The sequence below is a fragment of the Stegostoma tigrinum genome, chromosome 9 (genome assembly GCF_030684315.1).
Source record: "Stegostoma tigrinum isolate sSteTig4 chromosome 9, sSteTig4.hap1, whole genome shotgun sequence".
In the NCBI taxonomy this organism is placed as follows: domain Eukaryota; kingdom Metazoa; phylum Chordata; class Chondrichthyes; order Orectolobiformes; family Stegostomatidae; genus Stegostoma; species Stegostoma tigrinum.
Window position 1 is genome coordinate 44,172,734 of NC_081362.1, and position 25,684 is coordinate 44,198,417.

Here is a 25,684-nt window from a genome sequence, read left to right on the forward strand (position 1 = left end):
GCATATAAGCCAACATGTTGCTACCTACCATCAGCTCTGAGGAAAGGTCACCTAACCCAAAACGTTAACTCTGATTTCCCCTCACCAAAGCCGCCAGACCTACTGAGCTTTTCCAGCTACTTCTGTTTTGGGGTTTTTTCTTAGTTTTGCTCTAATTCTTCAAAATTGGCACCTCGCTTGAATGCCCAGGCAATTCAGCTGTTTAATGAGACTTTGCAGTACCTTTTCAATTTTGAATGCTGCAGCATCTTTTTTTTTGTGAGGTCCTACTTTGACTAATAGCATTGGGGTTAAAATTTTTCAAACAGGAATGCTAATGCAAAATGACATTTGATGTATTCTGTCTGATTTCCAAACTTTAAAAGCTTCAGAATCCTGAATTCTAATTTTGAATTCTGCTTTAGGCTCATCTTATGACAAAAACTTACTGCTGTAAAAACAATCATCCATGTACATCTTAAAGGTGCCTGAAAGCTACCCATTGGTGTTGATAAAACACAGAAGTTTAACTAAAAACAACCAATTTTATTAATACCGATCTTAGAGATGTGCCAAAATCTACAGGCATCATTTAGGCCATATCTATATATTTAAATTCCAGCTTGTCTCATTGCATCTGACGCCTCTTGGGGAGCAAAGAAACTCTTCCCACTTGAATTTATCTCCCTGCAGAACTGCAGCTTTAATATCAATTGATTTACACTCCCAAGCATTTGTTGCCAACAAAGCCAAGAAAATTTTCAAAAGTGATTGCTGACAATTGCTCATATTGCCATCCCTAGTTTTTCTTCAAAATCTTGTACCATTAGGCTTTCATTAATCCTGTATGTTCCATTAGGAGACACTTCTGTGTGTAAACCTGTGTGATAAGGCTGTTTGTCCCTTATCTGATACCACTAAAATCACAAATTCTCTCCACCTTTTGTAATTCTTGTTGTTTGACATCTTGTGTTAACTTGGCTCCAAGATACTTTACCAATCGCGTGAGCTTCGGGTCTTGATGACATTCTGGTTTGTACTGTATTTCTTAACCTAGTTAAAATGTGGCCTCTCTTGCTTTTCCCTTTCTGGACCTGTTTTTCTTTGACCTCCTATTCATTTGATTTCTTTCAATGGTTATAATAATTTTTTTAGAGACATGTTTGCTCCCAGATCCATTGTTTGAACTTACAAACTCACTGTATGAGTTTGATTGCCCTCAATTTCTGTATTCGTCCATGGACCTAATCTATTGCACCTCACCCAACCGTTATGTTTTCCAGAGGTCTTTCATGCTCATATGGAGTCATATTTCTCCATTGTACAGCCCCTTCTGGTAAATATTTCCTGTCGGCACCCACTTTTGACAGTTGTCCTCTGGAACCAATAACCTCATATTTACCCTCAGAATTGGTCTATTATTGGACAAGCTGTCATTTGCGGCATTTTGATGCTTCTTGCTGTGCAACATTTGGGTTTGAGAGCTGGAGCCTTGTTATGTTCCATAAATGCTTAGAATCTGCAAAGTTGTAATCCATACCAAGCAACCTCGAAGAGTATATCTGAACAGTAACATTATTACTCTATTTTCAACAGTAACCTTCCCCAACCTTCTATAGTCTTTAAGCCCCTGTCTTATTGCAAACCACATCTCCCTGATTGAAACTGGTTTCCAATGGCCTTACCTTGTATCTGAAGGCTCTCTGAATTCTTTCTAAGACTGGAGCTTTAATGCAAGCCTTTCTGCCTGCATGCAGAACATTTAAATACACTGAGAAAGTTAGGCTAATCATACACCCCGCCTAAGCTGGGGACGGATCACTTATTACTGATGGAACTTCAGGATTCCTATTAAAATTTAACTGATATGGGCTATATCGTCCAATCATTTGCAACAAATTCTTGTCATGGACAACCCATATTAGTTCAGATGATAATTTACGTTTTGGATGATCCATTAAAATTAAATGAACAGTTTTAAAAGGTTTTCCTGCTGCCAAATTTGTAATTGTTAGTAGTCATATACATATTTCCAAATTCATCATTAGCCAATTCCTTTCTCAAATCGCTTAGTTAATTATAACACAATTCACTTTGTCTTCTAATTCACAACCCCTGATATCAGTAAGACTTTTTGTTTTCTAAACTTCTTTAGTGGAGAGGATATGTTTCTTTAAAGGAATACAAGTATCCAGATTGCATAACTTGGAACTTCAAACACAATAATTTTGTCATTATCCAGCTTCATTTGTGACTTCTTCTCTGGCTTATTTAATAACAATGATACTTCACTGGACATAACATTAGTGCTAATAAAATGATTGATTCCCCTATATACAAGGATTAATCACTATTTTCAAAGTGTGTTATGGTCTCCAAATCTGAAAGTGATGAAAATCTCATATTCCCTAACTTTGTCTCAATCCTTATTCCTTGGAGATTCTAGGTAGCATTTTAGCCACTATTTCCCACACGGTAGACCTGTATCCAGTGTCTAATACTGCACAGTGGAAAAACTCTGCCACCAACGCATTAATCATTGTGGTGAAACTTGTCAACACTACAATGCTTTCTCCTTGATTTATATGTCCATTGCTTTTTGAAGCTTCCCATTCGTGCTTAGTTTGGATCTTGTTATACTGTTTGGGACAGTTCATGACAATAATAATTTGGATTGCACTTGAAGCATTGAACTCAAGAAATGTTTAGGGTGTAGTCATTCTCTTAAATCACAAATTTACCTCACTAACAATTATCAATAATATTTCTGCCTTCACTTCTATGATTTTCAGTTCTTTATTTTTGTATACCTGTGACTTGTATCTAGACAGTTTCACCAATTTAACATTGTGTCATCCATTTTGTGTCATTTCACAGATTGTTCTCTTTGTACTGTGGACACTTCTGGAAAGTAATGCATTTCTCAGAATTTTTCTTCATGTGTTCAACGTTTTATTCTGGCAGTGTATGTTTATCCACAAATTTAACTCGTGTCAAACCTAGAAGTCTGCCCATACGTGTTACTTCGGCACAAACACATAATTCATGCCAGAGAGACTGGGGAATTTCCAAGTGAAGTTTCTGCAGTCTTGATTTCTATATGCTTCCAAATGAAATTTCTGCAATCTGCTGAATCCTGTTTCATATACTTATGTTGTACGATCCTCATTCTTTTGAAATCTGTCAAAATCTGACCGTGCTTCATAAGCAGTAAATAAATCATATTTCCTGGTCCACCAGGCCATGCCTTCACATACTGACATCTGCAGGTCAGTGGAAGGGTGCATTATTTCCATGGATTTGTGGGTACAAGGCACTTGCCTGCCCAGGTTACCAGGACACAGTGTACGCTTCTTGGTGGCTGGTTTGGGGCTAAGTGGTTTCCTCAACCTACTGATCTCTGTTTTTGATTAATCCCAAAGTGAGTTGGTTAATTCAACTTTTGGGAGCCATCCTAACAGCATTTCAATCACCTACCTAGACTGCAATGGTTCATGAAGGCTACTGATCACAACCCTTTTCAATGCTGGTCTTGCCAACAAAATAATGAAATAACATTTACTCCCCAATGTCCAAGACTTGTTTTTATTTTAAACTTCTTGGCACACAGTTACCATGTTTATACTGGATTTACATCTCGCAGCTAGAGCAAAAACTTCTATCTGCCTTGTGTAGCTTCAGAAGGAATGGTAGAGAATAGACAAAACCAGGTCTTCCAAATATATATACTTCTGCCAATGACTGTTGAGATCTCTCTGGAATTTTACGTGTGGGTAATTGCAGTTGTGTCAATTGTAAGAGAAATTGACCAGCAGTCTGATTCTGGGAAATTCTCACTTTTTCTCATTAACCAAAGGAGGCTAAGACTGCAGTGACTTTGCTACCACACTGACCAAAATTGTCTATCTCAGCGCAAGTGAAGAAAGCCATGGATGGAATGGTCAGTTTGACTTGGTGTCTCACCAAGGGTATACCAAGTTCCTTAATTTTTATACATTGAATTCTTTAAACTCTAATCACTAACTTTTGTCAGAGCCATTTAAAATTTATTTAAAAATGCCAATCTAAGCAGTTGAGTGTCTGCAGCTAGAACAGGTTTACAGATGTAGTTCTCCAATTAAGGAAGGCACATTAATGAGCTTCCTACCCAGAATTGTACATAATTTCTGACAAAACAAAACGTAGATGTTACACATACATACATGGTGCTATTCATTGCAAATGTTAATAATTTTCAGGGTGAAAGATTTAATGAGAAAGAGTAGATTAAAAACCAATAATATTAATGGGCTTAAAAAAATTCCGGCTGGTCTAACACAGTATAAAACTGCAAAAATTGATCAAAGGCCTGACAGAAAGTTTTATGTGAACATAAGTAAAGGCTGACAAGAACCTGCTGTGTGTGCCAAAGGTTTCCATGATGGAAAACTGAAACATGGTGCTCACTGACCACAGCATGAGCCTTGACACAGGTCGTAAATAACTTTGTGATATATGAACACATTAAACAGCTGACTGGTGTATTAACAGCAGTAAATCTGTGACAGCAGAAATGCTTGGCACTCAAGACCTTGTCTTTCTGATATTAGTTTCAGATTAATAGGGGTAAAGCAAACACATCAAATCACTAGTAGACTTTGATTTCATAAACCTTTCATATATTTTCTTCTCAGACTTGCTTGTATGGACGCAGAGTTCAGAACCATTAAGCTGAAGGCTGAGGATTCTGCAGGTCGAGAGCATATGATCACAATTAAATTAAAATCAAAGGTGAGGCACTGATAATGGATTCAAAGATATAGTGTTGGGATTCCTTTTGAACAGTAATTTTGTATATTAAAAAAAATCAATATAGATACAAGGAGATGGATTTATTTTACTATGGCAACTTGTTTCTGGTTATTATTTGGTCTTGCATTTCATCCTACCTAAGAGTTTGAGGTTTGAAATCTGTGATATTAGATGGCTTTGTTCACAGTTGCATTTGTTTTCGGACAGTTGTTGCTTTAGACAAAAGCTGGAACTGCTCAGTATAACATAATTCATTAATCAATTGAGTATTTAATGCTAACTCAAGATCTCAAACATAAGGTTTATTTTTATTCATTCATTAGGCATCCACATCTAGACCAGCATTTTTGGCCTATCCCCAGCTGCCCTGGAGAAGGTAGCACTAAGCTGACTTCTGGAACAGCTGTAGCCATTGGGATGTAAAAATATACACAGTGTTTTCAGGATGACAGTTCCAGGATTTTGACCAAGGAACAGTGAAAGAACACAATTATAGTTTTAAAACAGGAAGGTGTGTGTGTGTGTGTGTGTGTCTTGGATGGACATTTACAGGTGGTGGTGATCCAATGCATCTGCTGCTTTTGTCCTTCTAGGTGGCGGAGGGCACAGAATCAGAAGGTACTTTCAAAGGAGCCTCTGAGTTACTGCAATGCATCTTGTAGATGGTACACACTGCTGCCACTGTGCATGTATGCTGAAGGGATATTATGGTAGTGGATAAGGTGATAATCAAGCAGGCTGCTTTGTCCCAGATAGTGTCAAACTTCTTAAGTGTTGGAACTGTACCCATCCCAGTAAATGAAGAGAATTTCCTCACTGTGACTTGTGCCTTCCAGATGATGAATGCGTATTGGGAAATAAGAGGCAAGTTCCTGTTTGTTCAGTCCATGGCCTCTGACCTGTCCTGAAGCCACGGGCCATATACAGCTAGTTGACTTAAATTTCTGGTCAGTGGTAAATCCCAGAACATTGATGGTTTGGATTGAACAATGGTAATGTCATTCACTGTAAATGGCTACTGTTACATTCTTTCTTCTTTTGAGAGGGTCATTCCCTGGCACCTGCGGAGTACAAATGTTGCTTGCCACTTGATGGCCCAAGTTGGAATGTTGTCTGTGTCCTACTGCAAATGGAAACTGACTGTTTCAGTATCTTAGGAGTTGAGAAGATTCCGAACATTGCACAATCATCAGCCAACGTCCTCCTTTTGACCTTATGAAGGAGGGAAGGTTATTGACAAAGCAGCTGAAGATGGTTGGGTTAAGAACATTTGAGGAACTCCTGTAGTTGTGTGCCAGTGCTGAGCTGATGCACCTCTAACAAACAGCCATCTTCCATTATGCTAGGAATGGTTACAACTAACATAAAATTCCTTCTCCTTCTCTCCCCTCCTGATTCTCATTGACTGTAGTAATTGGTTCCTTGACACATGGTCTATGTCAAGAGAGTCACTCTTGCCTTGTTCCTGGGTGATCAAGTTTTACTTGGAATTAACTTCTAGAATACCCACAGTGCTTTTATGAAGAGAGTTCCAGGATTTTGACTGAGAAACAGTGAAAGAACTGCAATTACAGTTCCAAACCAGGATGGTGTGTGTGTGTTTTGGATGGGCATTTTCAGGTGGTGGTGGTGCTCCTGTACTTCTGTTGCCCCTGTCCTTCTAGGTTGTAGAGACCACAGAATTAGAGGATACTGTCAAAGAAGCCTCTGAGTTACTTTAGTGCATTTAGAAGAACTAGAATTATTTAAGAAATGTTTAAGGGATACCAATAGACATATCCATAGGTGGTTTTTATAAGGTTATGTACTTTTTTTTTAAAGAAGAGTAATTCCTTGGATAATTTAAAAAGTGTATAATATGCATTGTTTCCAGACTCTCTACTGTGTACGTCACACCATGCCTTGACTTTACATATCATCAGTTCTACATACTGTTCTATATATTGTTCAAGAAAATGTTTTGCAGTTATTGTCTCTCGCCACAATTGACAAGCCATGAAATGTTTTGTTTTGTGGTGGCAGGAAAAAGACACATTTTCTCCTTTAAGAAAATAACCTTATGTATAGCACTGACAGCATTAAGTAAGAAAAAAAGTTCTTGTTTGTCATTTATAACACAGTGTGGAACTGGAGGAACACAGCAGGCCAGGCAGCATCAGAGGAACAGAAAAGTTGATGTTTCGGGTCACGGCTTTGTGTCAGCTTTCCTGCTCCTCTGAAGGCCTGCTGTGTTCCTCCAGCTCCAAACTGTGATATCTCTGACTCCAGCATTGGCTGTTCTTAATACCCTTTATATGTCATTTAGTTGTGTCTGCCAGTGATTGTTGATTTATGAAGCATAAAACCAGAGCACTTGCATGTTAAACCTAGCAGTAGGTGACATTAGGAGCTAACACAGAATTTGCACTGTGCTGGAGGGAAATATTGCCTGTGTTCTCACATAGGTCTTTATATATATTTTGTTAAAATTACAGCTTTTGTGGAAACATGGTAGTGTGAGCCAGGAGGCCTGAATTCGAGAGCCACCTGCTCTAGTGGTGTGTAGCAACATATCTAAACAAGTTGATTCAAAAATATCAGTAAAAATAATTTGCAGATTGCATCTATTTGGTGGTGCCTTGTTTTGTCTTTTCAGAACAACATTAGTATTTGCACCTAAGTCTGCAGTGACACTTATTACGTACAGTATTATATTGTTGGCAGCAAATAACAATTCTACCAGAAAGTTGGGATAAGCATTAAACAGAAAATTCGTGAATTAGATATTGCCTTTGATACTTTTGACACTTGAGTAGTTTGAAATGGAAAAGTTGTTCTTTAACGAAAAAACAAGTGTTGATGGCTTTAACTTTGAACCAAGCAGAAAGTAGTTATTTGTGCATGGAATAATTGGGCTTGATCAATGAAAAGGTCTGATAGAGCACATGGGTTGATCTGATGCAAATGTTGTCCTAAGCATGCAGAAACACCTTTTTATGATGCAAAACTTTTGCTTAAGGGAAGAAAGAATTAGAATTTTGAACAATGTGAGTTTAATGTTTAGGTGTTGCAATGCTATAGGGCCAATGCCATGGAAGCCGGATCAACCATAAAAAGTAGATATTATTCTGAAAGGACCCGTGTGGCACCCTGTGTTTATAAGATTGCAGTAGCACACAAAGAGCACTACTTATGATTTCAAACAACTTCTGAAGACCTGTTCGATGTCTGTCTGCTTTGCTAATTTCTGATAATACAGGTCAATTTAACATCTTTTTATTATCATTCTCATTTGTATGCACCCAAGAGGTCCACACATCTAACCATTGCTCTCACCACCAGCCTCCCCTAGAGTTATATAAAGGATCAGCTTAGAGTTATATGGAACTGCAAATATGGTGCATTTGACTTACCTTCTTTATGTAACTAAGTTCATAGATATACAGTGCTCTCAGGATAGTCACATTTTTGTTTGCCGCATCCTGGTAGTGGCCAGAGGAGATTTATGCCTAGTTAGCAAAGAACCTTACAGCATTGAGGATCAATGGCCATAGTTTATTTTGAATTGCGATATGCCAGGGGCATTGATTGCAAGCCACCGAGAAGGGAGGCTGTGTGCAAAAGTTACAGGCCCTACCAACTAATGGTCTTAACAGAGCACACCTCCTATCACTACTTCAGCTATAAGCATTGTCTGAGGAATCTATGATTCAAGAAGGATATGGTCAATCTACTAGGCCACCTGCATCAATAGGACCTGCAGTGAGCCAAGAGGGTAAGGATGGCAATGCCATTGAATTCAGTACTCTCAATTTCAATGCACTTAAATCTTTCCAAGCAGAAGCAGGGAATGTAGTCAACAGTTTTCTGAATTGCAGCAACAGACAGCCATGTTGAAGGCCACATACACCATGAGCAGTAATAGAACATAGAACAATGTCATGGTTTTGTCTGTTACCAGAGAAAAACAGGAGAAGTGCACACATGCCTTCGCCAGGTTAGCAAGATTTTGAAAGGTGTAGAGTCCTATCAGTAGTACACATCTGGCTTTGCAGGTCCTGTACATTAATGGAGAAATGCACTGGACCATAGGGCTACCATTCTGTCAGTATGCAGTGTCATAGGGACATAGAGATGTACAACATGGAAATAGATGCTTTGGTCCAACTCATCCATGCTGGCCAGGTATCCTGAATAAATCTAGTCCAATTTGCCAGCATTTGGCCCATATCACTCTGAAACCTTCCTTTCATATATCCATCAAGAAGCCTTTTAAGTGTTGTAATTGTACTAACCTCCACAACTTCCTCTGTCAGCTCCTTCCATACACATGCCACCCTCTGCATGAATACATTGCCCCTGAGGTCCCTTTTTAAAATCTTTTTCCACTTTCATCTTAAACCTATGCTTTCTAGTTTTGGACTCCCCCACCTTGGGCAAAAGACCTTGCCTATTCACGCTATCCATGCCCCTCATGATTTTAGAAACCGCTATAAGGTTATCTCTCATGCTTCAAACACTCAAGGGAAAATGGCCCCAGCCTACTCAGCCTCTCCCTAGTGCTCAAACCCTCCAACCCTGGAAACATCCTTGTAAATCTTTTCTGAATCCTTTCAAGTTTGACACCATCCTCCTTATGGCAGGGAGGCCAGAATTGTACACAGTATTCCAAAAGTGGCCTAACCAATATCCTGTACAGCTGCAACATGACCTCTCAACTGCTATACTCAATGCTCCAATAAGTAAAGGCAAGCATACCAAATACCTTCTTCACTATCCTATCTACCTGTGACTCCACTTTCAAAGAACAATGAACATACACTCCAAGGTCTGTATATTCAAGGGTATCAGAAAATGCCATTATGCCTTGATTGTTTCAACCATTTTTGAGCCACCTCCACTGTTTCCTGGTCCCAAGGAATTGCTGTACCTAGGCTCATGACACCTTTCCAATGCTCATAATACAAGAACATATTAGCAAGTGAAAATGCCCAAATTTTATTTTCTTTAAAATAACATTAACTTCTGTATGGAACATACATTTCCTGGGAGTGGGAAATCATTTTTGCACACTGTTTCATTTGGAACGAACTGGGCTGGTTTTGGGATGCGGTGGGGGAAGGGGAGATTTTGAAGCTGGTGAAGTCCACATTGATACCATTGGGCTGCAGGGTTCCCAAGCGGAATATGAGTTGCTGTTCCTGCAACCTTTGGGTGGCATCATTGTGGCACTGCAGGAGGCCCATGATGGACATGTCATCTAAAGAATGGGAGGGGGAGTGGAAATGGTTTGCAACTGGGAGGTGCAGTTGTTTATTGCGAACCGAGCGGAGGTGCTCCGCAAAGCGGCCCCCAAGCCTCTGCTTGGTTTCCCCAATGTAGAGGAAGCCACACCGGGTACAATGGATGCAGTATACCACATTGGCAGATGTGCAGGTGAACCTCTGCTTAAATTGGAAGTCATCTTGGGGCCTGGGATAGGGGTGAGGGAGGAGGTGTGGGGGCAAGTGTAGCATTTCCTGCGATTGCAGGGGAAGGTACCGTGTGTGGTGGGGTTGGAGGGCAGTGTGGAGTGAACAAGGGAGTCACTGAGTGGTCTCTCTGGAAAGCAGACAAGGGTGGGGATGGAAAAATGTCTTGGGTGGTGGGGTCGGATTGTAGATGGCGGAAGTGTCCTCCGACACTGCAGCCCAATGGTATCAATGTGGACTTCACCAGCTTCCCCACCCCACCGCATCCCAAAACCAGCCCAGCTCTTCCCCTCCACCCACTGCATCCCAAAACCAGTCCAACCTGTCTCTGCCTCCCTAACCTGTTCTTCCTCTCACCCATCCCTTCTTCCCACCCCAAGCCGCACCTCCACCTCCTACCTACTAACCTCATCCCACCTCCTTGACCCATCCGTCTTCCCTGGACTGACCTATCCCTTCCCTACCTCCCCACCTATACTCTCCTCTCCACCTATCTTCTTTTCTCTCCATCTTCGGTCTGCCTCCCCGTCTCTCCCTATTTATTCCAGAACCCTCACCCCATCCCCCTCTCTGAAGGGTCTAGGCCCGAAACGTCAGCTTTTGTGCTCCTGAGATGCTGCTGGGCCTGCTGTGTTCATCCAGCCTCACACGACATATTTTAAATCTAGTTTTGTGTAGATGCCCTAATTTTTCAGGGTATGCCTCTGCCTTTAATATTTACTTGTATATTTCAAAAATAAATCTTATTCTTTATGGAATGAGAAATTGCTGTTTTTTTTAAGCTTCCTATTGTAGAACAGGGCTTCCCAAAATCTGTGATAAGATTTTGGGGTCTCGACCTCAGTGTCTGCAATGACTGCAGTGCAACTTGAGCTGATTTCTGACAGCTGTGAGGCCTGCAAAAATGCTTGCAACTTTGTTGGTGGACAGTGGAATGCTCTGTGAGGCCCAGTTACAGCTGCAGAAAAGACCTAGAAACAGGCAGGCTTTTTTCTTTGGTGAAATTCTACTACTTCATCAATGACTGTTATTCCACTCCTACTCCCACCATAAATCATTGTCCCAATCGATCAAAGACTAAAGCTGCCCTGTCTCTGCTCAGTGACTGCAGTCTGAAGCCACCCATTCCCCACACAGCAAGTCTCCTGCCCTACCCCACCCCAAACTTACTTTCTGGGGATCACATAGATCTAAGGTATTACATTAGGTTCACATTGGGAAAACATCAGTGAAGTACTGCAGTACTTAATTAAGAGCCCATTATCAAGTTTTGGTTGGCTTTGACCGAGTTAGTATTACTGTGTCCTTTTTGTATGCCCTATCCGCAAACAGGAAAGATGGAATCCAGGCATTTGTCTTGAATTTTCTTGAAACTGTACCCAGCAGAGTATTAAAATAACAAGGTGTAGAACAGAATGAACACAGCAGGCCAAGCAGCATCAGAGGAGTAGAAAAACTGACGTTTCGGGTCTAGACCCTTCAGAAATGAAGAAGGGTCTAGGCCCGAAACGTCAGGCTTCCTGCTCCTCTGATGCTGCTTGGCCTGCTGTGTTACATATAACATAGAACAGTACAGCATAGTACAGGCCCTTCGGCCCTCGATGTTGTGCCGACCTGTCATACCGATCTCAAGCCCATCTAACCTACACTATTCCATGTATGTCCATATGCTTATCCAATGACGACTTAAATGTACCTAAAGTTGGCGAATCTACTACCGTTGCAGGCAAAGCATTCCATTCCCTTACTACTCTGAGTAAAGAAACCACCTCTGACATCTGTCTTATATTTTTCACCCCTCAATTTAAAGCTATGTACCCTCGTGCTTGCCGTCACTGTCCTAGGAAAAAGGCTCTCCCTATCCACCCTATCTAACCCTCTGATTATTTTATATGTTTCAATAAAGTCACCTCTCAACCTTCTTCTCTCTAACGAAAACTGCCTCAAGTCCCTCAGCCTTTCCTCATAAGACCTTCCCTCCATGCCAGGCAACATCCTAGTAAATCTCCTCTGCACCCTTTCCAAAGCTTCCACATCCTTATAATGCGGTGACCAGAACTGTACGCAATACACCAAGTACGGCCACACCAGAGTTTTGTACAGCTTCACCATAACCTCTTGGTTCTGGAACTCGATCCCTTTATTAATAAAAGCTAAAACACTATGCTGTATTCATCCAGCTCTACACCTTGTTATCTCAGATTCTCCAGCATTGGCAGTTTCTACTATCCCAGCAGGTCCTTTTCTTTTTGGCAAGTACTCAACTTAGACCTTTTGTCTATTTCTTTACTTAAAAGCAAGGAATGTTTATCGTAGGTGTTGGGCAACGTTTTGACCACTTTTGAAGACAGTATATTCCACAGATAAATACTCTGAGGATGGAGAAAACTGACATTTCTGGTAATACTTACTTGATAATTTTAAATGTGGTCATTCTCGCAGGAACCATCAGGGAAATTCAACAGAGTTCTATCCTGATTTATTCATTGAAATAAGAATGCAGATAATTGAAGTGACTAGTATTGGGAGTCTGAACTTTTTTTTGCAACAAAAGTCAAGAGATGCCAAGAATCAAATAGGACCTGTTTTTGTTCTTTTTAGACCAGACATAACTATTGAGGCTGGTGAACTCCTAGCTCACTTGTATTTAAAACTGTAGTGGTTGTAACAAAGCCAGTGATCCAGACCTCCAGAGAATTTCAGGTGCTGTTAATGTGGTCCAATCAGGGACACCTGGGTGACGAAGAAGAATAAATGTCGGGCATATTGAAACTTTGAATGCTTGACACAGTGTGAGGCGGTGCTACTGTCCAAGGCTCTGTATTTTTAAATAAAGGGTGATGGGATGCTAGCCTCTGAAGAGTTATTACAAAAACACAAGTTTTCTGATTGTTATAGTAGATAATTTAAGAAATCTTGTGTTCTTCATATTTACATTTTTCCAAGGAATTTTAATGCATTGCATTTACTTTATCAGTCTAAAGTTAGGCTGGGTGTGCAGTGCTCACTGACTTTAGAAGTGGTGCAAGAGAATGAGTGTGTATTCTGACCAAACTAAATAGAAGTGCGTCAATTTTAGATGTAACTATTCAATGTAAATCATGCATGCAGAGTTGCATTGGCAGGTTGGTTTGAAAATTAATCTATACTCTGTAATAAATGAGTATGAAGTTACAGCAATGAAATAAAGAACTGTTAATTCTGGAGATCTGGAACAAAAACAGAGAATGCTGGAGAAACTCAGCAGATTGGGCAGCATCAGTCGAGAGAAGAACAGAGTTTAACATTTTGAATCTAGTGATTCAGTTTGGAGAAAGGGTCACTGGATTTGAAAAAATTAACTCTCTGTTTATTCTCTCTTTGAAATTATTTCAATTTGTTTGTAAGTTCTTCTGCAAGCAAATGTTTGTTCCAACGAGCTCTTGCATTGAAGTCGGGATTTAAGAGATTTGATCATTTTAGGTTTTTGACACTTTTACAGGCATCAACAACCTAATCTTTACTTGATATCTTTTTGTTTATCTTCAGTACCCAGCTGAACCACCTGATTGTTCCACGGATTTTCCTGTTCCATTTGTGATTTCTTGGACACAACAGGTACAAGTCAAATTCCATAAATGCTGTCTTAACGGTTCCTTGTTTTGTTCTTGAATACCATGGTGTTCTTGTCAAGGAAATATTCTGTCTTTAGCTACACACATTGTTCAAATTGTTTATAATCTACTGTTAAGATAAACGGACATCTTGTTTTGAAGAACAATCTTGTGAAAACATTTCAAAGTCAATTGTTTGAACCTTGCTTTTGGTTTGCTGAGTTTATTCACCTATTAGCTGAACTGATCAGCTGAGGAAGATTCCTGATCTATATTGTTTTACCTGGTCTTAGGCAAAGTGCTGGTAACTTTGGTTAAGGATCGGCCATTGTAACAATGATGTTTGCTGCAAGGACATGTGGGTGGGCTTTGAGTGAGGAAATGTCCTAAGCTGTGATGAAGCGTCCTTAATCAAAAACTGTGAAGGCTTTATTGGATAATTTGAATGAAAGTCACTCATGTGAGCACATTACGTTGAGGTTGTACAGGGCAATGGAGAGACCTCTACTGGAGTATTATGTACAGTTCTGGTTGCCTTGCTCTTGGAATGATATTATTAAACTGGAGAGGGTTCTGGAAAGATTTAGATTAGATTAGATTCCCTATTGTGGAAACAGGCCCTTTGGCCCAACAAGTCCACACCGCCCCTTGAAGCATCCCACCAAGAACCATCCCCCTATAACCCACACACCCCTGAACACTACGGGCAATTTAGCATGGCCGATCCACCTAACCTGCACATCTTTGGACTGTGGGAGAAAACCGGAGCACGCGGAGGAAACCCACGCAGACACGGGGAGAATGTGCAAACTCCACACAGACTGTCGCCCGAGGTTGGAATCGAACCTGGGTCCCTGGTGCTGTGAGGCAGCAGTGCTAACCACTGAGCCACCGTGCCGCCCTAGGCTGTGCCACCCTTTACCAGGATGTTGCTGAGAATGGAGGGTTTGAATTATAAAAATAGGCTGAATAGGCTGAGACTTATTTCACAGAGCCATAGGAGGTTGAGGGATAACCCTGTAGAGGTTTATAAAGTCATGAGGGGCATAGATAAGGTGAATAGCAAGGGCATTTCTCTTGGGTGGGTGAGTTCAAATCGAGGGGATGTTTTTAAGGTGAAATGAGAAAATTTTAAAAGGACATGAGGGGCAACTGCCAGAGGAAGTGGTGGATGCAGTTAAGGTTCCAACAGTTAAAAGGTAATGGGGTAAGTATATTTATATATAGGAGAGGTTTGGAGAGATCTGGGTCAAATGCAGCCAGGTGGGACTAGTTTAGTTTTGGAACATGATTGGCATGGACTAGTTGGACAAAAGGGCCTGTTTCCATGCTTTATGACCATGATTGGACCCAGGAATGAATCCATGAAGAAATAAAGAGAAGTAAATCAGCAAGAGGAGGAAAAATCAGTGTACTTGATAAAGTCAAAACGAATATTGTTGTTTTCATCCAATAGACAACAACCAATTGAATACAATTCTTATTAATTGATATCTGCCAAGATAGAACCAATGGAATTCTGGCTTTTTTATGTAAGTAAATGCTAGTTCCATTATCCAGTTGTCTATAGAATCATAGAACCCCTGCAGTGTGCAAGCAGGCCATTCAGCCCAATGAGTTCTCACAGACCCTCTGAAGAACATCCCACCCCTCCCATGGTCTCCCCACGCAGCATTTCACATGGCTAATCCACATAAGCTGTACCTCCCTGGACACCGTGGGCAGTTTCCAGTGGCCAATCCACCTAACCTGCACATCTATTGAATGTGGGACGATGCCTGAGTACCCAGAGGAAACTTACGCAGACATAGAGAGATTGTATGTGGAGGTTGCACAATCGCCTGAGAATGGAATTGAACACAGGTTCCTGGTGCTGTGAGGCAGCAGTACTAACCACTGACTCACCACGCTGCCTCAATTTCTCCATTAGCCCTTCAAAGTACTTCACATTAAAAATCACAGAATCCAGAGTCAATTTGGTATAGCAAGTGAAGCTGTTTTTCTTTTCTTCAGTTTAAAAGATAGTATTCCTCAGTTCTATGTCTGCAGACAACTGGGCATCCACTAGAACTTAGTGACATACGCATGTCAAAGGAAGCTTCTTTATTTTGTGCTGTATTAGGTCTCGATTGTGCCTGAGCACTTGATTATATGGCTTAGTGGCATGTTCTTTGGTCGTGTTTCAATAAACCAAATCTTTGCAGTTTTGAAAAGAAAGTTTCTGTTTTCCTGAAATTTGCAGCAAGCATCCTGCTATTGTGTTTGCTTAGACAGCTAGCCCTACCTTCTGTGCCATTCAAATGTATGTGTCAGATTGATTTGTGACTCAAAAAAAGTCGTGCCCCAGATATTCACGTCTCCCGTTCGTCTGATGCGATGATTTTTATGGGAAGGGATTTGATTCCAATGGACCATTTCATTGCATTCTGGGATCCTCCTAAAATGTTTCTTACTCTGGGTTAAAATCAGAGACTCCAGTTAGGTTTCAGTATACTTACCTGGATGATTATGCACGAGACAATAGACAGATAAATTGTAATGTGACTTATTTGGGTAACTTTTCTACTGATTTTTTTTTTTCCAATCACTAGCACCAACCCCAACTCCCTCCTTGATTCCTGACTACACCCCATGATCCGTGAACTCCGCTGGAGTGCTGTATAAAGGGTCATGGCCTGTTGCTTCACTCAATGCTACTTTGCCACTTTGCAGCCCTTTGCATATTTCAGCTCTTCATGGAACTATAACATAATTGAAGATGCCAGGATCTCTCTCTTTGCCAGATGATTTCATGAATTCTGCATTTGTAATGGCCTTTTTTGTTGATTTTGTGAACTTACCTTCTAGGGAAGTCAAGAAACTGTCACATTAAACATTTAAAATTCTTTTAATAGTTGAAGATTGAGATGGTAATTCATAGCCCTGAATTTACTGCCTTTTCTTTCCTCTGCCACCGTTCCACCTCGCGATTTGAGTTGCTGAGCCTCTTCGTGGCTTGTGCTTTAATAAACTAGGAGGTACCGTGACAAGCAGTTGGCAGCTTTCTCTTCTTTACCAGAGATGCCTATACCTCCATCATATCAGGGTGACCTGAAGTGTGTATATATACCGCTTCCTTAGGCCACCCATTGAGTGTTGATCAATGGAAAACTGAGAAGCAAACTTGCTGCACAAGGTGATCTTGGACGTTGGGATGCATTGGCCTATAGATTGAAGTTGGTTCTTCAGGAACAGGTCATTGGTGTTGGCAGACGATGTTTCGCAGAAGATCAGCGTGTTGTCCTCCCTGCCGTCCCATTTGATCACTATAGACACTATTGATGAAAGCTGTCAAAATTCTTAATGTAATGTTAGTAGATGGACCAGGATTCGTTGCAATACAGGCAGCTGGTCAACACAGCAGTCTTCTAAAGCAGGACCTTTGGTAACTTGCACAAGTCCCTGGTGTCAAAGATGAACCCAACTTGGAGAAAGCAGCAGTGGAACAGTTGACTCAGTGCTGGATTTCTTCAGTGATTTGGGAGAGGTGGCTGCAGAGATATGGGAAGCGTTACACTCACTCCAGAGCCACCTTGCCAATGTATGTGGCTCAGGGATGCTAAACTGACCGGGGAAGGTGGGTGGAGGACCTTTTTGTCTCAGTGATTGTTTAAGAACAGGTCTAGTATCTTATTCAAGGTATTGAAAAGTTAGAGCATCCTTTGTATTTACTGTACCGAGTAAACCACCCTGCAGTAGTCATCCAAAAACTGAAGGCTGTGAAAGTCTAAAGTGGTTTTGGTCTGAAAACTTTCCTGTCCAGAAGACGTTGAATCTGACAGCACTGATATTTCACCTTGGATGATGTGGACAATGATGCTCAAGTAGATGAGGAACATGTAGGAGTGATCACGCAACCTTATTTGACACCAGTCTTGATGTAAAAGATGTCAAATTTCAGATCCTCCTCTCAGGACAGTGACGGTCATTTTCCTACAAAGGTCTCCGGATGATGATGATGATGATTGTCAATAGGCAGCCAGCATACTGGAGGACATTCCATCGGCTTTTATGATTTAGGGAGTTAAATGCCTTGGTCACATCAATGAGGGAGAGGAATGATTCTTGATTTTTGCTCTGACATTTTCCTGGGTCTTCTGGCCACCTAGACAAAGTCTGGAGTACCTCTGGATGGCCAAAAACCACACTGCGTTTCCAGAAGAATTTCTCGGCGACAGGACAAAGAAGTCGGCCCAGGATCGTGGCTTCGATGGACAGGAGGGAAAGCTCCCTGCAACTTGCAAATCCTGTTTATTCCCCCAAGTAGATCATCATGATGCCCACGTTCTTGAAATCCCTGAGGATGTCATCTTGGCGCCAGAGATGGAGGGTGAGCTGAGGGGGCTATAGCATGAGCTGATAGCGACCAGCATGGTAGACCTCAGTGGTTATACCATCTGGCAGTCTCACTTTGTTGGTTTTCATCAGTTCAAATGGTCTACTTAAGCTCATTGGTGGATCACTGACAGAATCCTCTATGGTGTTATGGATTAACTTTGTGAACCCCCCTCTGAAATGGTGTACTCTTGGTTCAGGAAGAGTTCAAAGACCACTTTCCAATGCTGAAGAATGTCATTGGTGTCCTTGAGGTGCTAGGAGCCATCCAGTGAATGGAGAGGATTTTGTCTGGTCGAATGCAATTCTTCAGTCGCCTTGTTAGCCTGAAAAGGTTGTGCATGTCATGCTTGTCAGCATAAGTCTGACTCTCATAGAACTTACCTCGAAGCCAGCGGTCCCTTTTGCAGCAGAGAGTAGCGGGAGCCAGGCGGAAGTGAGGTCACAGCACAGAGGCAGTCGGGAAGGTTGGTGAGTGCTATTTAAGTAGGCGTGTTCTAGGCCCCAGGACCTACACGGTAGGGCCTCCCTCCCACCCTCCTCCTCCTCTAACCTAATTAAGAGTCCACAGACTTGCAGCAAAAAAAAAGGGGGTTGAGGGAAGTGTCTGGTGAGAGAAGTGTGCATCTTTGGCACTGGTGTCTTGGTGAAGAGGCTGAGTGAGGAGATTACACCACCGTTGAAGGGGGTGAAGACATGACTGCCAAGCTGATTCAGTGTGCTTCATGCATGACGTGGGAGGTCCGGGACACTGATGGTGCCTCTGGCTCCTATAGCTGTGGAAAGTGAGAAGGGAGAATCGGAAGTGTCAGCATTGCAGTTGAACAAAGGGAACTATGGAGCTATGAGGGAGGAGCTGGCCGAAGTTCAATGGTTCGATACCCTATCAGGGATGGCAGTGGAACAACAATGGCAGGTATTTCTGGATATAATGCAGAAGGTACAGGATCAGTTCATTCCAAAGAGGAAGAAAGATCCTAAGGGGAGGCAGGGGTGACCCTGGCTGACAAGGGAAGTTAAGGATTGCATAAAGATAAGAAAGAAGTATAACATAGCAAAGATGAGCAGGAAGCCAGAAGACTGGGAAACTTTTAAAGAGCAACAGAAGATAACTAAAAAGGCAATACGTGGACAAAAAAATGAGGTACAAAGGCAAACTGGCCAAAAATATTAAGGATGATAGTAAAAGCTTTTTCAGGTATGTGAAAAGAAAAAAAATGGCTAAGACTAAAATTGGGCTCTTGAAGACAGAAATGGGTGAATTTATTATGGGGAACAAGGAAATGGCCGAAGAGTTGAATAGGTACTTTGCTTGTGTCTTCCCTAGTGAAGACAGATCCAATCTCCCAGATGCAATAGTGGCTGAAGGACCTAGGGTAATGGATGAACTGAAGGAAATTTATATTAGGCAGGAAATGGTGTTGGATAGATTGTTAGGTCTGAAGGCCGATAAGTCCCTGGGACCTGATGGTCTGCACCCACGGTACTTAAGGAGGTGGCTCTAGAAATCGTGGACACAATGGTAATTATTTTCTAATGTTCTATCGATTCAGGATCAGTTCCTGCGGATTGGAGGGTGGCTAATGTTGTCCCACTTTTCAAGAAAGGAGGGAGAGAGAAAACGGGGAATTATAGACCGATTAGCCTGATGTCAGTGGTGAGAAAGATGCTGGAGTCAATTATAAAAGATGAAATTACGACTCATTTGGATAGCCGTAACAGGATAGGTCAGAGTCAGCATGGATTTAAGAAGGGGAAATCGTGCTTGACTAATCTTCTGGAAGTTTTTGAGGATGTAACTATGAAGATGGACAACAGAGAGCCAGTAGATGTAGTATACCTGGACTTTCAGAAAGCCTTTGATAAAGTCACACATAGGAGATTAGTGAGCAAAATTAGGGCACATGGTATTGGGGTCAAAATACTGGCTTGGATTGAAAATTGGCTGGCTGACAGGAAGCAAAGAGTAGTGATAAATGGATCCCTTTCGGGGAGTGGGGTTCCACAAGGTTCGGTGCTGGGACTGCAGCTATTTACAATGTACTTTAATGATATAGATGAAGGCATTAAAAGTAATATTAGCAAATTTGCCGATGATACAAAGCTGGGTGGCAGGGTGAAATGTGAGGAAGATGTTATGAGAATACAGGGTGACTTGGACAGGCTAGGTGAGTGGACGGATGCATGGCAGATGCAGTTTAATGTGGATAAATGTGTGGTTATCCACTTTGGTGGCAAGAACAGGAAGGCTGATTACTATCTAAATGGAGTCAAGATAGATAAAGGGGAAGTTCAACAAGATCTGGGTGTTCTTGTACATCCGTCAATGAAAGCAAGCATGCAGGTATAGCAGGCAGTGAAGAAAGCTAATGGCACGCTGGCCTTCATATCAAGAGGAATTGAGTGTAGGAGCAAAGAGGTCCTTCTGCAGCTGCACAGGGCCCAAATGAGACTGCAGCGGGAGTATTGTGGGCAGTTTTGGTCTCCAAATTTGAGGAAGGACATTCTGGCTATTGAGGGAGTGCAGCGTAGGTTCACAAGTTCAATTCCCGGAATGGTGGGACTATCATATGTTGAAAGATTGGAGCGACTGGGCTTGCATACGCTTGAGTTTAGAAGGATGAGAGGAGATCTGACTGAGACATATAAGATAATTAAAGGATTGGACACTATGGAGGCAGGAAGCATGATTCCGCTGATGGGTGAGTCCAGAATCGGAGGGCACAGTTTAAAAATAAGGGGTAGGCCATTTAGAACAGAGTTGAGGAGAAACTTCTTCACCCAGAGAGTGGTGGATATATGGAATGCTCTGCCCCAGAAGGCAGTGGAGGCCAAGTCTCTGGATACTTTCAAGAAAGAGATGGATAGAGCTCTTAAAAAATAGTGGAATCAAGGGTTATGGGGATAAGGCAGGAACAGGATACTGATTGTGGATGCTCAGCCATGATCATAATGAATGGTGATGTTGACTCGAAGGGCCAAATGGCCTATTCCTGCACCTATTGTCTATTTTCTCCACCCACTAATTGTTCTTCACATCATCAATGCGTCATTTGATATCAGCCATCAACTGTTGGTATGTTGCTGTCATTCGCTGGGAATGTGGGTAGCTCTGCCAAGTGACAGAGTTTGCCTCCTTCCACTTGTGACTGTGCTTTTATCACCGAGCAAACTTCAGAGTCTCAATGCATATTTCTATGATGGCAGACTTCAGTTGATCCCAGTATCCCTAGATAGAGGTCACATCAGTGATGGGCACTTGACAGTGGTCAAGTCCATTATGCAATGTCCCTGAAACTCTTTCCACTGGCTCTTCATGACCATAATATACAGCTTTCTCTGGTTGATCCTTAGGTTTTCCAGTATCTTGGCACGAGGTGTATGTTTGTTGCTAAGTGCACGTGGCAGTGATCAAAACAGTTATCTTCAGAACCCTTCGTGGCCATTCTGACACACCTGTTCTATACCTCAGACAATGGCACCTCCTGAACAATAACCATGCCCAGACCTCTGGGGCCTTAATGTGGCCTTCAGCTGCTGCTTGGTGAAAGACCATGATTATAACAATCTGTTCCATGTTGGCACTCTTGGGCAAATGTAAGTTGCCATTAATGTTGATCCACTCCAATTTTTCAAGTAATTCTCCTAGGAGAATGACCTCATTGTCCCTGCAAATGGAAGCAAAGACTTTGCGATCGATGTAGAACTTCTCCTTAATTTCTTAGTTAGAACCTGAAGGTGGAGCATTTGACAATGTCATGTTGGTTCTATCTGAGATCTAAACATGGCATCATCAGCTTCTCACTGACACTCTTAAGAGAGAGTTTGGAGAGCAACCCACCCACCCCATCCCCGTAATCGAACATGTGGATTTCACCATGTCTAACGCACCTAAGCTACACATCCCTGGACACTACAGGCAACTTTTAGCATGGCCTGGCCACCAGGGTAACACGGTGGCTCAGTGGTTAGCACTGAGTGGTTACCGTTGGCTTTAATTCCAGCCTTGGGTGACTGAGAGAAGTTTGGACATTCTCCCCGTGTCTACGTCTATTTCGTCCCACAGTCCAAAGATGTGCAGGTTAGATGGATTGGCCAGGCTAAATTTCTCCATTGTGATTAGGGATGTGCGGGTTATGTGGATTAGCCATGATAAATGCTGGGTTACAGGTATAGGATAGGGTTCTGGGTCTAGATGGGATGTTCTTCAGACGGTCAGTGCACATTGGATGGGCTGAATGGCCTCTTTCCACACTATAGCGATTCTATGACCGAACCTATATGTCTTTGCATTTTGGGAGGAAACTGGGGCACTCAGAAGAAACCTACGCAGAGAGTCCCTCAAGGCTGGAATCGAACCCAGGTCACTGGCATTGAGGCAGCAGTGCTAGCCACTGTGCCCTTAGGATACCTAGTATTTGCATATTTTGTTTCCAAATAGTGCTGTGGTATTTTTGATGTATGCTCAAGAACACCAACAGGGCCTATCACATCTGAAAATGGTACCACTATTTGAAATGTAAGCCTAGGCTTTGAGCACAAAGTCCTGGAATGGGACTTGTTAGGACTATAGTGTGAATAGCAATATGATGTAGAGATAGTAGGAACTGCAGATGCTGGAGAATCTGAGATAACACTGTGTGAAGCTGGATGAACACAGCAGGTCAAGCAGCAATAGAGGAGCAGGAGAGTTTGACGTTTCAGGTCGGGACCCTTCTTCAGAAAAGTAGGAGGGGGAGGGGATTCTGAAATAAATAGGGAGACAGGGAGGCAGATAGAAGATGGCTAAAGGAGAAGATAGGGTGAGAGGAGACAGACAGGTTAAAGAGGCGGGGTTAGAGCCAGTGAAACTGAATGTAGGTAGTGAGTTAGGCAGGGGATAGGTCAGTCCAGGGAGGACGGGTGCGTTGGAGGCGGGAGAAGGGCTCAGTAGTGGGAGGGTTAGTCTCACGATTAAAGAAATAAGTGTGGAGGCGGCAGAAAAACTGCTCACTGTCCAAATGAGTTATATTCATTGATGTGCAGGTGGAGGGAGACAAAGGTGAGTCCTTTAATGTGATATACTGTATCCGCTGTTCCCGTTGTGGCCTCCTCTACATCGGGGAAACCAAACAGAGGCTTGGGGACCGCTTTGCGGAACACTTATTGTAAACCATTTCAACTCCCCCCCCCCCCCCCCCCCCCAACCACCGGACGACATGTCCATCCTGGGCCTCCTGCATTGCCACAATGACACCGCCTGAAAGATTCAGGAACGGCATCTCATATTTCACTTGTGAACCCTGCAGCCCAGTGGTATCAATATGGACTTCACAAGCTTCAGAATCTCCCCTCCCCCGACCACATGCCAAAACCAGCCCAGCTAGTCCCCGCCTCCGTAACCATTCTGCCCACCTCAAGCCCCACCCCCATCTCCTACCCACTAACCTCATCCCGCCCCCCTGACCTGTCTGTCCTCCCTGGACAGACCTGTCCCCTCCCTAACTCCCCACCTACATTCACCTGCACTGGCTCTAACCCCACCTCTTTGACCTGTCTGTATCCTCTTCCCCCTATCTTCTCCTTTTCCATCTTCTATCTGCCACCCCTACTCTCCCTATTTATTTCAGAATTCCCTTCCCCTCCCCCATTTCTGAAGAATGGTCCCGACCCGAAACGTCAAGCTTTCCTGCTCCTCTGATGCTGCTTGGCCTGCTGTGTTCATCCAGCTACACACCGTGTTATCACCAATATGATGAAGCACATTTTTAACCAAAGACTGCATCCTGTTCCCTAAGCAGCAAAACTAAAATAAAGACTACGCATATGGGACTTTCTATTAAATGAACAGATGGCAGAAATGGCAGAATGTAGGAAAAGCATAAGAATGTACAGAATGGAAGCCAGATAACTAAAACTTGCAAAAGTTACCATCTAATGAAAGCCAGTACATGAAATGTGACAGGGTACCAAAAAGGAAAATGTCAAATATTGAGATCTGGTAAGTTTCAATAATTATACAAATGCAGTCTAATGAGTCACAGGGCGTTTTGCAGACCTGATGATCAATTTTGTTACACAATCTACAATTCAACACAAATTAATTTGAATCTGAAGTAAATTGTATAAACCAGTATATTATCTTTATATCCCTTTTTTGCTTTTAATTGTTTCAAAATAAATAACTTGCCAAGTTGTTGTTACTGGAAGATATATGAATTACAATAAAAATTGTTACAGAATACATGTATTTTCTTACAAATACATGTATTTTGTAACTGTTGGCTACGTTTGTTTATTTTGTAGATTTGATCAATGTATTTGTTGCCAAGTGTTAGGCAGTAGTATTTGAAGATATTTTTAATTAAGGCATATGATTTTCTTTCCACTGCTAGAGTTATAGCTTGACATTTTTACATGGCATCCATATTGAAATGCATAATTTTCCTTATGGTCCCTGTCTTCCTGCTGGGATGATAATGTTTTGATGTATTTTTCTGCTGCCGTGATGAGAGGGTTGCTGCTGCTGCTCTGACATATTCATTCAGATGAATAATTATAACTTGTGCAATGTCAAGCAGATGATGGCAGATCTTTGCACATCAAGCCAAAGCCTGATCACCAGTGCAGGTGTTTCACAGCATGATCAGATAAAGCCAGTGGTTTGAAGCTGAGATGGCACATCTTGACTAGTGAGGAATAAGCATCAAGGGCAAAGTGGCCTATGCCCATATGTAACTGCTATCTCACTGGACAGCTTTATCTAGTGACAGGGCAGTTAACCTCTTGCTGTCAACTGCAACAAAAGTAAAAATATTAATTGAAGCCTCTGACTTCCTCATGGAATGCCACCTAAAGGTAAAGGGTTAATTTCCTACAGACTAATCTTTGATCACAACCTTGTTAACATTCTGAGGTCTCTCTTAATTAAGAAATAAATTAGCTTTCCTGGAGATCAGGACAATAATGCACCTTCCTCTTATTGTGCTTCTGAATATATAAAATGTGACTACATGTTCAAAAGTCAGGCTGTATGCTAAAGGCATTCAAAATAGTGAGGTCTGACTTTCAACTCAAGCAGATCTTCATGTTGTTAGTTCTCATGCTTATACAATCACACTTTTAGTGATGTTCTGTGAGTGTGATTTAGAAAATGTAATGGTTGAATTGTGTATTAAATTAACAGTCCGTCATCTGCACCACAAAGATAACCATAGAAATATTGATTTTTAGTTAACCTGTCATAAGTATTACATTTATTTTTATCTACAAACGTATCTTCAGTCTTGCGAGTTTAAAAAGAAGAGTTTTTTTTAAAAGATGAATTTAAACATATGTAGCATAAATGCTTTATTTGTGGAAACTAAGCTATGTTTGATGAACTGTCAAGCACCTGACTGCCTCAAGGCCTTGAAGTTGAAAATGAAAGTGATTATTTGGAAATTTATATCTGAAAAAAATCAGTGAAGTTGAAATGGAATGTTGATAATGTAAATACTGCAGAGCTCAATTAGTTAT

General features: G+C 41.8%; 1 protein-coding gene across 3 annotated transcripts in view; it reads left to right on the forward strand.

The window, feature by feature from the left end:
* Nucleotides 1-25,684, forward strand: part of fancl (FA complementation group L) — a 120,869-nt gene that overhangs the window by 61,955 nt on the left and 33,230 nt on the right. For all 3 annotated transcript variants that reach the window (XM_059648510.1, XM_048536517.2, XM_059648511.1), the window contains exons 7-8: nucleotides 4,653-4,749; nucleotides 13,749-13,817. In XM_059648510.1, coding sequence (XP_059504493.1) covers nucleotides 4,653-4,749; nucleotides 13,749-13,817 — 166 coding nt within the window. The remainder of the gene's footprint in view (nucleotides 1-4,652; nucleotides 4,750-13,748; nucleotides 13,818-25,684) is intronic.